At 47.9% G+C, this 13,304-nt stretch overlaps 1 protein-coding gene across 2 annotated transcripts in view; it reads left to right on the forward strand.

The window, feature by feature from the left end:
* The window catches only part of NBAS (NBAS subunit of NRZ tethering complex), a 209,243-nt gene that overhangs the window by 138,373 nt on the left and 57,566 nt on the right, over positions 1–13,304 (forward strand). For both annotated transcript variants that reach the window (XM_036335298.1, XM_036335299.1), the window contains exons 37-41: positions 469–582; positions 900–1,023; positions 3,787–3,863; positions 4,197–4,334; positions 12,698–12,927. In XM_036335298.1, the coding sequence (XP_036191191.1) occupies positions 469–582; positions 900–1,023; positions 3,787–3,863; positions 4,197–4,334; positions 12,698–12,927 (683 nt within the window). The remainder of the gene's footprint in view (positions 1–468; positions 583–899; positions 1,024–3,786; positions 3,864–4,196; positions 4,335–12,697; positions 12,928–13,304) is intronic.

Raw genomic sequence — 13,304 nt, forward strand, 5'->3', positions numbered from 1 at the left:
AGCTAGCCTTTCATGTCAGCTAACATTTACTCACTTAAATGTTATCCTACATAGTTTAGACTTGACACTGTTGGCTATTTGCATTGTCCAAGGCTACTAAAGGTTTTCTGAGCCGGGGAGCAACACGCACGAAATGATGTTTTAGGAAGCTTATTCTGACGTGTGTGGAAAGCTTGCTATAGGTGTAATAGCGGTCGCTTCCGTGTTCCTGACTGACTGATGTCAGAGTGACCAGGACACTCGGAGGCGCTGCAGGGCCCCCCGAGTTGGTGATTATTCCTCCAGCTCTGCTGGCGTCGGTGTCGCGCTGACATACTCTCTTTAGATCACACAAAGCACTTTGATTGCTACTTCTGAAATCCTCCCCCTCCCTCCCTCCCTCCCTCCTTCCCTCCCCCCCTGCCTCTATTCCCGGCACCCCAGCTCTCTTTCGTTTTATCTACCGTTTTTTCACTTTGTTCTATTTAGGGGCAAGAATTTGGTGACGCGTATCGAAGCGGAACCATAGCCAATGAAGGTCTAGAAAGACAAGGCTGCCACCCTTTCTATGAGTCTGTCCTCTCCAATCCCTTTGTCGCAGAGGTAAGGACAGCACGCCTAAGCACATCGCTGTGCCGGTCGCACTGCTGTGGGCATCACAGTATAAACAAAAATGGACATTTTCCTGAGAATTAACTTCTGTGGCTTCCTTCTTAATCATGTTATGCACTGGTTTTCTGTGATTTGTTTTTTGTGCATAACATATTATGAGATTAAAATAATTTTATACAAAATATGCATTAGTAAGTGAGAAGTCATCCTTCCAGTCACCAGCAGATATAAAATCTTGCAATTGTGTTTTCTAAGAATGTCTTCATAGAAAAGGACCCCCTACCCCATGGCATTCTTCCTTTGTCCAGTCCCAGGTGACCTACGGCACCTACCAGCATGTCCCCGTGGAGAGCTTTGCGGAAGTGCTGCTGCGAACTGGCAAGCTGGCCGAGACGAAAACCGAAGGGGAGGAGGTGTTCCCCACGACAGAAGGTACGCGCCTCAGATTAGGAGGACGGTAAATAAATCCGAATGAATGAGTTAGGAAAAACGGTGCCACACTTTTCAGTAATCCTGAATGGCTTAACCTGACATCATCATTCATTTATTTAAGACATTTATTACCTTCTATTCTTCAGCTACTTATAATATTGAAGACTTTAAAGGATACATATGATAGAGTTCCTATTTTAAGCTGCTAATTATGCAAAGTGATTCTTATAGTGAACGGTACAAAGTAACCAATAAATATTTCTTCCTCCTCGTGTGTTAATAACTCGTATTTGCTTCATTACATATAGATATGGATTTCATCTTCAGAATTTTCTATGTGGTGGCATATCTTTCCACGTAGAGATTTTTTTTAAAGAATTAAAAATAATATATTCAAGTTTACCAAAGACACTTATCCATTTGTTCCTAAATACGTTGTTATCAATAATTCTAATGTCTGAAATAGATGTCTTTGACTATTTGAGATTACCAAATATTTGTCAGAAACTCAGCACAATTGAAGAGTTATAGAGGATAAATGACCCAAATTAAAAATTTTAAAAATGTGATTCTTGACTTGGGTTCAGAAGTAGGTTATAATGTAAATTACTCTTCCCAGCATGATCTGACTTTTCAGATTTTTTAATAAAGTTGAACAAAAGGTTTTTATGAGAACTAGCTGAAGAAAATTGATCATTACTTATTTAGCTAAATGAATGATTTAATGGCTAATGATTCCCGAATCGATAACATGAGCAGCTTTCCTCTGTGAATTCAGTCCTGGGATGGAATGGATCATAGACTGCTTTCCAGGGCACTCATTCTGCAGTTAGTGCTTGCAGGCCCAGGCCGAGGTCTCACCTGGTTTGGGCTGGAGAACTATTTTAGAAAATTGCACTCAAGGATTGATAACCAACATTGCAAATTAAATTAAATTCATATACACTGCTAAATGTAGGGCAGGCCTCTTTAAACATATACGTATATGTATACGTATACATATACATATACATATATATACACACACACACACACACACACACATATATCTTAATGTAACATCACTGTGACTCAGTCTATAGCCAGCATGCCATCTGGGGGTCCCAGCGAGACCCTGGGGGATCGTCTACATCAGATCCTACTTATAATTTTGTCAAGTGTTTCTTCCAGTGACTTGCACATTCAAAGACTGAGACTCTTCCTGGAGGTGGGGTTTGCGTTCTATTTTGCAAGACTCTTTGGGTGTCACTGAGGGCTGCCGAGGAAGTGTTGATGCCTGGGTGGAGTGGGGCCACTCGCCTCACTCCCCATGGGTTTCCTGCAAGCACCCAGCTGTTAGCTAGCAGGGGTTGTGGGCTGGGCACTTGGTGGTGGAGATCAGGCGGCTGTGGTCCAGTTGTGGGAGGAAAAGTTGTCATGAGGCAAGTTCAGCAACACTTGTGTTAGGGATTAGGGAAGAGAGAGAAGCCCTTTCCTCTCACCCTGGGGGCACATGGGTGGTGGTGTACTTGACACCGGCCATTTTCCCAGTCTCGAAGTGGGAGGTCCTGGGCTGTGTGTGGCCGGAAAACCAGTGTGTGAGTGCTGGAGACAGGCAGGCACACCCGGGCCAGAGGGCCTGCCAGGAAAGCTGTTTGGGAAGGAAGTGACCGACAGGGAGCTTGAGCGTTTGACAGTTCTCAGAGGGGATCTTCCGTCTTCTCTTCCCCTGCATTTTGCTATGAACACTTTCAAATGTGCATAAAGTTGGGACAGTTCTACAGTGAACTCCCGTATACCTTCCATCCAGATTCGCCAGTTACCATTGTACTGTACTCTTCAGACCACCACCAGACTCGCTGCCCGGCTGTCAGCTAAGCTCAGATTATACAGCGGCCTAACTTCTAGTCCGAGTGAGACACAATTAGGCAGGGAAATCTGGAAAAATATCATGTGGTCTGCTTCTGAAGTCAAATGTCACTTGCTCTGGATCGTGCACAGTGTTCCCCTCCATCAGCCGGCCAGGAGGACCTGTGTTCTCTAAACACGGGTCACCTTGTGACTGCATGGGGCTCCCTGCGCTCGCTCCTCCGTCCGAATGAGCGGCCTGGGTCCTTGTTCACTCCCCTGCTCAGGACACGGACGGTGTTGGCAGCCTATGCGCCTTCATTAAAGCTGTGACATTTGCCTGTCACTTACATTTTTGTGTAGCAAAGCTGTTAATGGTCGGGATGTTTTACGATATTGTATAATCAAAGCAAGTGGCTGCTGTTCTTTGTGGGCTGTGATGAAGAGGGGTGTTCCTGGCAGGAACAAAGCCATGTCATCATCATGGTAGTAATCAAAGGTTTGTCCTGGATTTGTACTCAGAAAGATATTTTGTTGCTCTGATCATTAGTACATATAAGGCCACCTTCCCCATTAGCTGCCACTGATAAACATAATTTTATAGCATGGCCCGGGCCTTTAAAAATCAAAGGATTCGCTTTAAGGAACCATCCTCTTTGATCTATTTGCACTCAGACTTTGCAGCTACACCAACAGGACTTCCTTGTGTCTGAATAACAAACAGCATCGTTTGTCTGAGTTAAGGCAAGGTGACCATTTGACATGGTTTCACGTGTCTGTATTTAGATGGGGCTGCGTAGACTTTCACTAAGTGTCTCAGGGAGTCCTCTGAGCCAGTTGTCTGTTGAAAACGTATGGGACTGAAGACATGATACTCAGTAACTACGCATGTCGTACGGATCCTCAAGTAAACTAATGCATTTCCCCCGTGTTCAGTTCTCTTGCAACTAGCAAGCGACGCGTTACCCAGTGACATGACCTTGGCTCTCGCTTACCTCCTGGCCCTCCCGCAGGTAAGTTTACCCTTTCTAGCAAGAAGGACCTAAAAGTGAATTAATTAAAGAGCTACTGCTCATGCGAATTGCTTGTTTTACATGAACACTGTACATTGTAGAGAGTAAATCCTACAATGTTAGCCAGAATGCTCATTTTAAATCCGCCTTTGCATGCATAGGGTCTGCCTTTATCGTGCCTCCTGAATTTTAATGTTGTCATATCAAGGGGAGAGCGAGTTGATGTGATGGAAACTTTGAGTCAAAATTCTGCAGTGATGACTAGCGAGGCCATGGTTTATGGTGGTCTTGATTTCCTTTCAGCTGAGTTCACGCCATCACGTTCCCTCCTAGGTGTTAGACGCCAACCAGTGCTTTGAAAAGCAGGCCCACTCGGCTCTGTCTCTCCACCTGGCAGCGTATTACTACAGCCTGCAGATCTATGCCCGGCTGGCACCATGCTTCCGGGACAAGTGCCATCCTCTTTACAGGGTGAGTCCTCATGGTTTCTGCCTTTAAAAATAATATATATTTTTATTGATTTCAGGGAGGAAGGGAGAGGGAGAGAGAGAGAAACATCAATGATGAGAGAGAATCGTTGATAGGCTGTCTCCTGCACGCCCCATACTGGGAATCGAGCCCATAACCCAGGCATGTGCCCTGATCGGAATCAAACTATGACCTCCTGGTTCATGGGTCATTGCTCAACTCCTGAGCCACGGCGGTTCCTGCCTTCTCCTGAGCAGAGGTACAGTTGTTCCACAATAGTTAAAGCCTGTGTTTACCGCTTTGGAGGTACCGTCTGCTCTGCCCCCAGAATGCGTTCCAAGTGGCTTGACAGCCTTTGTTCTTCCCGGGCATCTGTAAGAGGTAGTTTCTCACGTTTACTGTGAATGCTGAGTCTCCTCCCAGCTTTTCTGCCATTCGCTTTATTTTACAAAGGTCTTAGGAAAGGCCAAAGTAGCAGGAGAGGTGGAATGAAGAATTGGCTTTTTAAATGCACTGCCCAAAGGGAAGGTGGCTCTGTCTAGTGCAGGAGGCAGGCAGTGCAGTTCTATGAGGAGTGCTCACTTTTATTTTTAAGCTGTAAACATGAGCGTAGCCGTTGTCCAGATGAAATGTTGAAACATATTCTGCCTACTTGCCACCAACCTTTGGACGACTCATATGTTAATTGCTGAGCGAAAGCACAGTTGTCAGCACTGGAAATGGTCTACTTTTTGCACTGGATCATTGAAAGAGAATTACCACTTTAAGAATAAATAGATAGCCCTGGCCACGTTGGCGCAGTGGATAGAACATCGGCCTGCAGACTGAAAGGTCTCAGGTTCGATTCCTGGTTGAGGGCATGTACTTCAGTTGCAGGCTCAATCCCTGGCCCTGATCTGGCCTGTGCCGGGGGCAGCCAATTGATGTGTCTCTCTCACGTCAATGTTTCTCTCTCTCTGTCTCTCCCCTTCCCTTGTACTAGCTCTAAAAAAAAAAAAAATCAATAGAAAAATATCCTCGGGTGAGGATTAACAAAAAACCCCAAACAAAACAAAATAATAAATAAACAAAATAGGTCAGACTTTTCCATCCACCACGCACACAAATCCAAGGTTCAGATTTTATGAAGGCAGGACTTTCTTTCCCCTGGCCCAAAGCAGACTGGAGAAGTCATTTCACACGTGTGCCCAAGGTCTTGCTGCCTCAGAACCTAGGCACCTGTCAGTATGTAAAAACATCCCATTCGCAGCAACACCCGTGGCTCTGATTCATCAGTTTTCTTGACAAGAGGAGGGTGTCGGGAGCATCCACAGTGCAGGTTCGTCTCCCAGGGCGTCGTCCTCACAGGCAGGTGTGTGTGGTTCTGACATAGTTTCATTGTGATGACCTTTGGCCAAGAAACAGGAATGTTTTCTTTTTAGCCTCATGATATAAGGTATTTATTTTGGGAATCCCAACCTTTTTATTTATTTTTTGATAGCTACTGCTTTGTACAGTTACTTTATTCCATACTCTGGTCATTTTCCTTTGTCTAGTTTTTATATCTCAGGCGTATTTTCATGTGAAATATGAACTAGATTAAAAATTGATGAACAGTTCATTAGTACATATGTAATAATCAAATTACATGCATGCGCTTTTATCAGGTATGTATCAGGTGACTGCTTTGTGTCAGGCAGTGTTTAGGTCCTGGGAGAGCAGCAGGGAGCTGCGTGTATAAAAGCCCTTGTCCTTCCAGGACTGACATTCTATCGGGGACGGCGCACCATGAACAGAATGAGTAAATAAAATATATACTGAGTTAAATGGTAATAGGAGCTATGGAAACAAACAGCCAAGGGTAAGAATGTGTGTGTGTGTGTGTGTGTGCGCGCACGCGTCTGCCTGTCTGAGGAGTGCAGCTTAAACATGGTCAGCAAAGACCTGAGTTCAGAAGGTAGCCTTTGAATAGAGACAAGACGAGAGCAGCACCAGCTCTGTTTCAGGAGAAGCCGAGACTCTGGGTATGGACCTGGGTGATCTCTGGCAGGCAGGCCTGGTGGGCCATTTCCGGGAGGTAGGGGTGGGGTGCCTCACCCTGACCCCTGAGTCCAGTGTCAACTGCATGTGACAGAAAAGGCCTCAGTGAATGGGCCGCTCCACCTCCCCCAGCCATGATCCTGACACCAGCTCTCCTGAAGTTCATGTTCAACTGTTCAGAGTTAAAGTTTCTCTGAAGTTAGCACCCTGTCACCCCTCCAGGCCCGTCTGGAATGCCTCCTCCTCCCACTGCCAGCAGGTGAGGGTGAGGCTTGAGCTCAGTGGAGCCCTGGGGCAGCCTCCTCTGCTCCCAGCAGACACCCTTTGGGGCAGTTCCTGTCCGGCACCGTGAGGCGCTGTCTGCTCCCCACGTGCTCTTGCTGAAGGCAGGAGCCCGCCTCCCTACTCCCCAGGCCCTCCCTGCAGCTGCTCGGGGCCTGTGGGCCTGTGCGGAAGGTGGAGGCCTGTCTTCGGCTGCAGTTTCGCAGTTGGAGGGCGGGTCTTGGGTTTGAAGGAACCCTCCTGGCACAGTAACTGATGTGTAGGTACAGCTGAGTTTCCCAGCGATACCTAATGGCTCATTATTTGGGTCTTTCAGCATCTTCCTGTGCATAAAACAGCACCGCTGAGTGTGGAATTAAATGTGGCTAGCTCCTGATGAATCATCGTGGAAATTGAAATGAGAGTGGTTCCCATTGTTGCCTGCACATAACAGTGCTCGGCGAAGCGTTGCTTGCTCTCAGCCCGACTGGATTCCATTGCTGTAGCCTCTCCACCCCCGCCGTTCTGTGCTGCGGGGATGATAATTTAGGCAGATTACGAGGTTTGAATATAAGCATCGATATAATTGGGTGCGTTTTTTCTGAGAAAAGGCCTGTGCCTCTTGACAGAAGCAGCGTCCTGAGCCCCCAGCACGGGCTCCGGGACCTCGGCGGCTCTCTGGGTGACCTTCCGAGCAGCCCACGCCGCCTCCGTTGTGCTGTGTAGTGATATAGAGGGATGACTGGCAAGGGCTCAGTTGGAGAAAAATTTTTCTTCTGGTATTTGTCCTGGTTAACTTGGTCTTATGTTCAAAACACAAGGTGCACATGGCCAAGAGACTCAAGTGGTGCAAATGGGGTACCATGCAAAGTCAGGGTTTCCCTCTGTGTCTGCCAGAAGTAGTTGGTGGAGAGCTGTGTCCGTTTGACAGTTTTTATATGAATCTGAGTGGGCCATACACATTGTTTTCTTCTGTGTTTTCACTAATATATTACGTTTGTAATTATTATAAATGCATCCTGAAGTGTGATCTTTTCTAGCATTCTTTTGAAAAAGTTTCAGAAGATAAAATCATAATAATGGAAGCATATCCTCTAGTCTTGTATTCTGGAGAAGCAAACCCAGCAGGGCTGAAATGCAAAGCGTTATGGTAGACTGTTTCTACAATGTGCTGTGCTTTTTTAAAGCTACTTGATTGGAAGTACCGAGTATAAAATTATCTCAAGCAAATAAGAGCCCTAGAGGGGAAGCACACCACCTGTTTAAAACTTTCCCCGCAATAATGCCCAGAAATGGAGACCATAAACCAGAATGGATTGATTACCTCTAACTAGCGAGCAGGAGATTAAGTCATGGAACATTCTGTTGTCATGAATATTTATGAATCTTTCGTTGTTACAGGGACTTGACCATATTCTTTAAAGAAATCATATTTTATTCACCCACTCCCCCCGAAGAACTGCATTGCAAGTGTTGGAAAAGTAATAGAATAATTTAACTCCATGCACTTTCATTTTTAAATTCGGATGCCTTTTGGTGCAATTCGTTTTTGCAGCCGTGGTGTGTGCAGCCTCCCTTTGAATACCGACCGTGGGTGGTTTTGAAGCCCCGTCAGGTCCTTCCGAGCTTGTCAGAGGCTAACAGCTTTCAGACCCACGATGATGCGTTGCATTTGGTGGGAAATGGAGAGGTTTGAATGTGTTCTGCGCAGAAGCAGTGACTTAGGTGCGAGGCCAGGAGGTTGGAGTCCTTCCTTCCCGCAGGGCTGCGGCTGTGATGCTGAAGTGTGGGTTGGCATCTGTGTAGCAGGCATGGCGGCCTCAGTGGCATCATAGGGCTGCTAGGAGGGTGTCAGTGCAGCAGGCACAATGGTCTCTGGTGGGCATTGCGGGGCTGGTAGGAGGGTGTCTGTGCAGCAGGCACAATGGCCTCTGGTGGGCATCGCGGGGCTGGTAGGAGGGTATCTGTGCAGCAGGCACAATGGCCTCTGGTGGGCCTCATGGGGCTAGTAGGAGGGTGTCTGTGCAGCAGGCATGGCAGCCTCCAGTGGGAATTGTAATGTTCGCTTGGAGTGAATTAATGTATACATGAGTGCTGGGGTCCAACCCCAGCATGTCCAGGGGTCCCCAAAGTGTGGACGGAGTCGGCGAAGAAGGAATGACACGGAGACAGTGTTCAGTTGATCAGCAGCCTAGCCAGGATCTCCAGCCAAGTTCTGTTCAGGATCTCCAGCGAAGTTCTGGTTAGGATCTCCAGCCAGGTTCGGTCGCCAGGTTCGGTAGCCGGGTTCTTCAGCCAGGTTCTGTCTAGGTTCTCCAGCTAGGGTCTGTCACCAGGTTCTAGTCAGGTTCTCTTGCCATGTTCTATCCAGGTTCTGTAGCCAGGTTCTGTCTCTAGGTTCTTCAACCAGGTTCTCTCGCTAGGTTCTGTCTCTAGGTTCTGTGGCCAGTTTCTGTCCAGGATCTTTTGCCATGTTCTCTCCAGCAAAGTTCTTCTGTCTCTAGGTTCTGTGTCTAGGTTCTTTGTCCTGTTGTCTTGTTACATCTGTATTTATACCAGTTGATTCCAATCCTATCAATCTCTATTCCAAAGGTTAGGGCGTTTGTTATCGCCATTCCAGGGAGTAAAGATTATGTAGCTTAAGCATGATTGTTCGTAGTTAAAGTGATTAATTACCCGCCTGGCACTTAGTTAAGGGGTTTTATTCCCTCCCTAACTTCAGGGGAAAATCCCTACCTGGGGAAACAACCTTTCTCAGAGAGGTGACCTTGGTTAAAACACATAGTGCCAAGAAGGTGAGCAAACATATTAAGAACAGTATGCCATATATGCCAGGTCCCTTGTAACAGCAAGGATGGACCGGCTCCCGGCATATGAGGTGAAGTGTTGGGGTGAGTTGGGGTTGCTTTGGAGTATTTTGAGAGAAATTGTGATAAACCCAGGTGTAGAATTCTTATTAAAATACTAGAGGCCTGATGCATGAAAATTCGTGCAAGAGTAGGTCTTCCTTCCCCTGGCTGCCGGCACCGGCTTCCTTCTGGCACCCAGGACCCAGGCTTCCCTCCTCTGGCCTCCCACAGGCACCCGGGACCCGGGCTGGCTTCCCTCCAGCCCCGGCTTGGTCAGGAAGGACATCTGGAATGATGTCCAGAAGACATCTGCTCTAATTAACGTATTACCCTTTTATTATTATAGTTTGGAAGTAAGCATGGACACTCAAGTTCCCTGAGGAATGCATAGGAAGTGGTGATCATGTCAAGGAAGCGGTTTGTGTAGAGAACTAGAGCTGACCACATCCCATCCACTCGGTCTCATTAATCTCTGTAGGGCTCCGGACAGGAGGAATTGCTCCAGCGTCACTAATGGAAAACGTGAGGCTCTGAACGTGAGGCAGGGACCATGATCCGGGCTCTTTGACCCCAGTCCCCATGTTTAGTTTCCCATAACTAATTGTCCCCTTTCTTGGAAGACTTTGTGAGTTGCCTCTTCTCATTGGTATTCTGTTTTAACACAAAATGTGGACGTATTGAAAACCTTCTGTACACTCAGCACCTCCTTATGATCCACAAACGTGGAGACACTCAGAAACCCATCATCAAGGAATTAGCAGGATGCCCCTCGTGCCCCACTTTATGAGGGTACAATTTTAAAAGGAGGCGCCTGCATATCAAGGGATTGAACAGGAAGTGGTATTCTTGCCCATGATTCTAAAATTCTCTGTTACTACTGAAGAGGAAACAACAAAGGGCTTAGAAACAGCTCCAATCAAATATCCAGTTGAACACCCACCTCTGCGTGTCCTCTGTGGTCACGTGTCTTTACACCGTGTGAGTGTGTGCAGGAAAGGGGTGAGAGGAAGGTCGGGGCAGTCGGATGTGCTGTGGAGTGAAGCATCAGCCCATCCCTGAAGTCGGTCGTCGGCCACAGGACTCCAAGGCCAGGCCTTACTTACCCTTGGCGGGAGCTCTTCTCCGCACTGGCCCCACCCAGACCCTCCCCTGCCTGCAGATATGGCGGGATGGTTCTGGGGGGCTTTGTGCTTGGAGTCACAGCCCCACCTGCCACTTGCCCAGAATGGTCTCGGGCCTCCTGCCCGCTGCCTCACGCCTCTGTAAAACCGGGTACCAGCAGGCACCTGGCCCCCAGGACGGCTAGCACTGAATGAGGTTCAGCTCACGTTGCCTAGCACTGTGCCTGTTCCAGCCTGAAGACTGAAGTAGTCGGTGTTTGCTCTTAAATTTTTCTTAGGAAAATGAACGAATGTGGTGTACAATGAATAGGAAATAGAAATTATGTGCAGGGGGGCTGGACTGTTTCCGCTTATTAAAGGAGAAGAGGGAAGTAGTTTAAGCTGCGTAGGACTTTACTGACTATAATTTGTTGATCTGAAATTATATTTCTAACAAAGAAATTGGTCCTGAATATTTGTTGAACTAGTTGCACACGGGTTTGTAGCTGACTTTGGAGAATTGGTTTCCAAAGCCAGGCCTTTTGACTGAAGACGCCCCCACCCCCTGCCACCCCACCCCCATCTTTGAGAGTAGGACTCAGTGTCTGCCTAGAGGTTGGGGAGAATTCTAATGTTGCCTTTTCTCAAATCCACCTGTTGGAACCCAGGATTTCTTTAACTGTCTTTTATCAGTACCCCCAGGTTCTTCCTTAACAGGGTCAAGAGGGAGAACAGCAGGCTAGGTTTGTAATATGGACTTGGCATTGACAAATTCCCCTGTAGCTCAAAATAATGGCTTACACATTAGAACTGCTGACAGCTTCCTATAATTTGGTACATGTCTGAGACACAAAGGCAGATTCTGGAGTTTTTCCTAATTTGCTTATATTAAAATATGTACTGTGTTTTCCCAGAAATTGGAAGTGATTGAGTTAATGTTCACGTCATCAGTCTCCCAGAGTAATTTTAAAATCATGGCTGAGCTGCTGTTGCTTCGTTGACACCCAAACCAACGTTAATATAAATAAATGTGCCCAGTTAACCACATATTTTTCTTCCTGTCAGCTGTCAGAGTTGGGTTTGTTCTGTTTGAGTAATTTCCCATTGTTAGAGCAGCTGCTGGGGATTGTCGAAGAGCATCCCATTGAGCCCCAAGTCGAGCAGAGGAGACACTGGTTGGGCGCCTTCTTCGGCAGCGGGAGTGTTGGTGATTCTAGGACAGTGACGGCGAACCTTTTGAGCTCGGCGTGTCAGCATTTTGAAAAACCCTAACTTAACTCTGGTGCTGTGTCACATAGAGAAATTTTTTGATATTTGCAACCATAGTAAAACAAAGACATACTTTTGATATTTATTTTATATATTTAAATGCCATTTAACAAAGAAAAATCAACCAAAAAAATGAGTTCGCGTGTCACCTCTGACACGCGTGTCGTAGGTTCGCCATCCCTGGTCTAGGAAGAGGATGTTTCCCCAACGCAGCCCTGGAGAGGACACTTCCCCTCGTTGCCGGGTGTTATCAGTGGCCACTGAGCTTCAGCCTCGTCCCTGAGAGCACGCAGAGGCTCCGGGAAAGCTGGTCCAGGGGCCCTGAGGACGGAGACCACTTCCAGGACGAATGATCCATGGTCGGTAATGGGGACACAGCCGTTGTAGGTGATGGTAGTTGAAAAGGCAGGAATATATTACTGACGATAGCTCTAAGACAAGATGGAAGAGGAGCCGAGCAGGAGCTGAGGGACCTGCTTGCACTCGGTCCTGTGCCCTCTGTGGTCTGCAGACTGTGTCCTCTGCGGCTGTCTTCTCTGGGCCCCGTGAGCCTCGGTTTAGTGCCAGCGGCAGGTGCCCGGTAGACACGCCTTCTTCCTATAATTTTTAAAAATATATATTTTTATTGATTTCAGAGAGGAAGGGAGGGGGAGAGAGAGAGAATATCATCAATGATGAGAGAAAATCACTGATCGGCTGCCTCCTGCACGCCCCACACTGGGGATCGAGCCCACACCCCGGGCCTGTGCCCTGACCAGGAATCAAACCGTGACCTCCTGGTTCCTAGGTCAACACTCAGCTGCTGAGCCACTCCTGCTGAGCCACTCCTGCCGGGCTTCCTGTAACTTGATGTTGTTGTTACTCACAGGCTGATCCCAAAGAGCTAATCACGACGGTCACCAGGCATGTGACTCGACGTGGCCATGAAGCCTGGCCCGAGGACCTGGCTTCGCTGACGGAGCAGTTGCACTACTACAACGAGCGGCTCCTGGACTTCACGCAGGCGCAGCTGCTCCGGGGCCTGCGGAAGGGGGTGGATGTGCAGCGGTTCACCGCTGACGACCAGTACAAGAGGGAGACCATCCTGGGCCTGGCGGAGTAAGGGACCCTTCTGTCTCAGAAAGGGGGGACTTGAACGTCACAGAGCAGGTTGAGTCGGCAGGGCTCCTGATCACAGTCCTTTGTGTTGACTTTCAGGGTTGCTCCAGATAGGGCTTCCCCTCTCTCATCCCATCACAGGAGGGGGGTGTGCTCCCCCAGTGGGAAAGGGCTGTCCTGTGGCTTGTAGGATCGTTAGCAGCCTCCTTGACCTCTACCCACTGGCATGCCAACAGCATTCTCCTCCTCTTCCCCCATCGTGACAATCAAGAATGCCTGCAGTCAAGTCACATAGCCCCTGAAGGACAGATCGCCCTCGGCTGAGAGCCACTGGCCTAGACAGTCGCAATGCACCACAGTGAGAGAGGGGCAGTTAA

The sequence above is a fragment of the Myotis myotis genome, unplaced genomic scaffold, assembly GCF_014108235.1.
Source record: "Myotis myotis isolate mMyoMyo1 unplaced genomic scaffold, mMyoMyo1.p scaffold_m19_p_14, whole genome shotgun sequence".
Lineage (NCBI taxonomy): Eukaryota > Metazoa > Chordata > Mammalia > Chiroptera > Vespertilionidae > Myotis > Myotis myotis.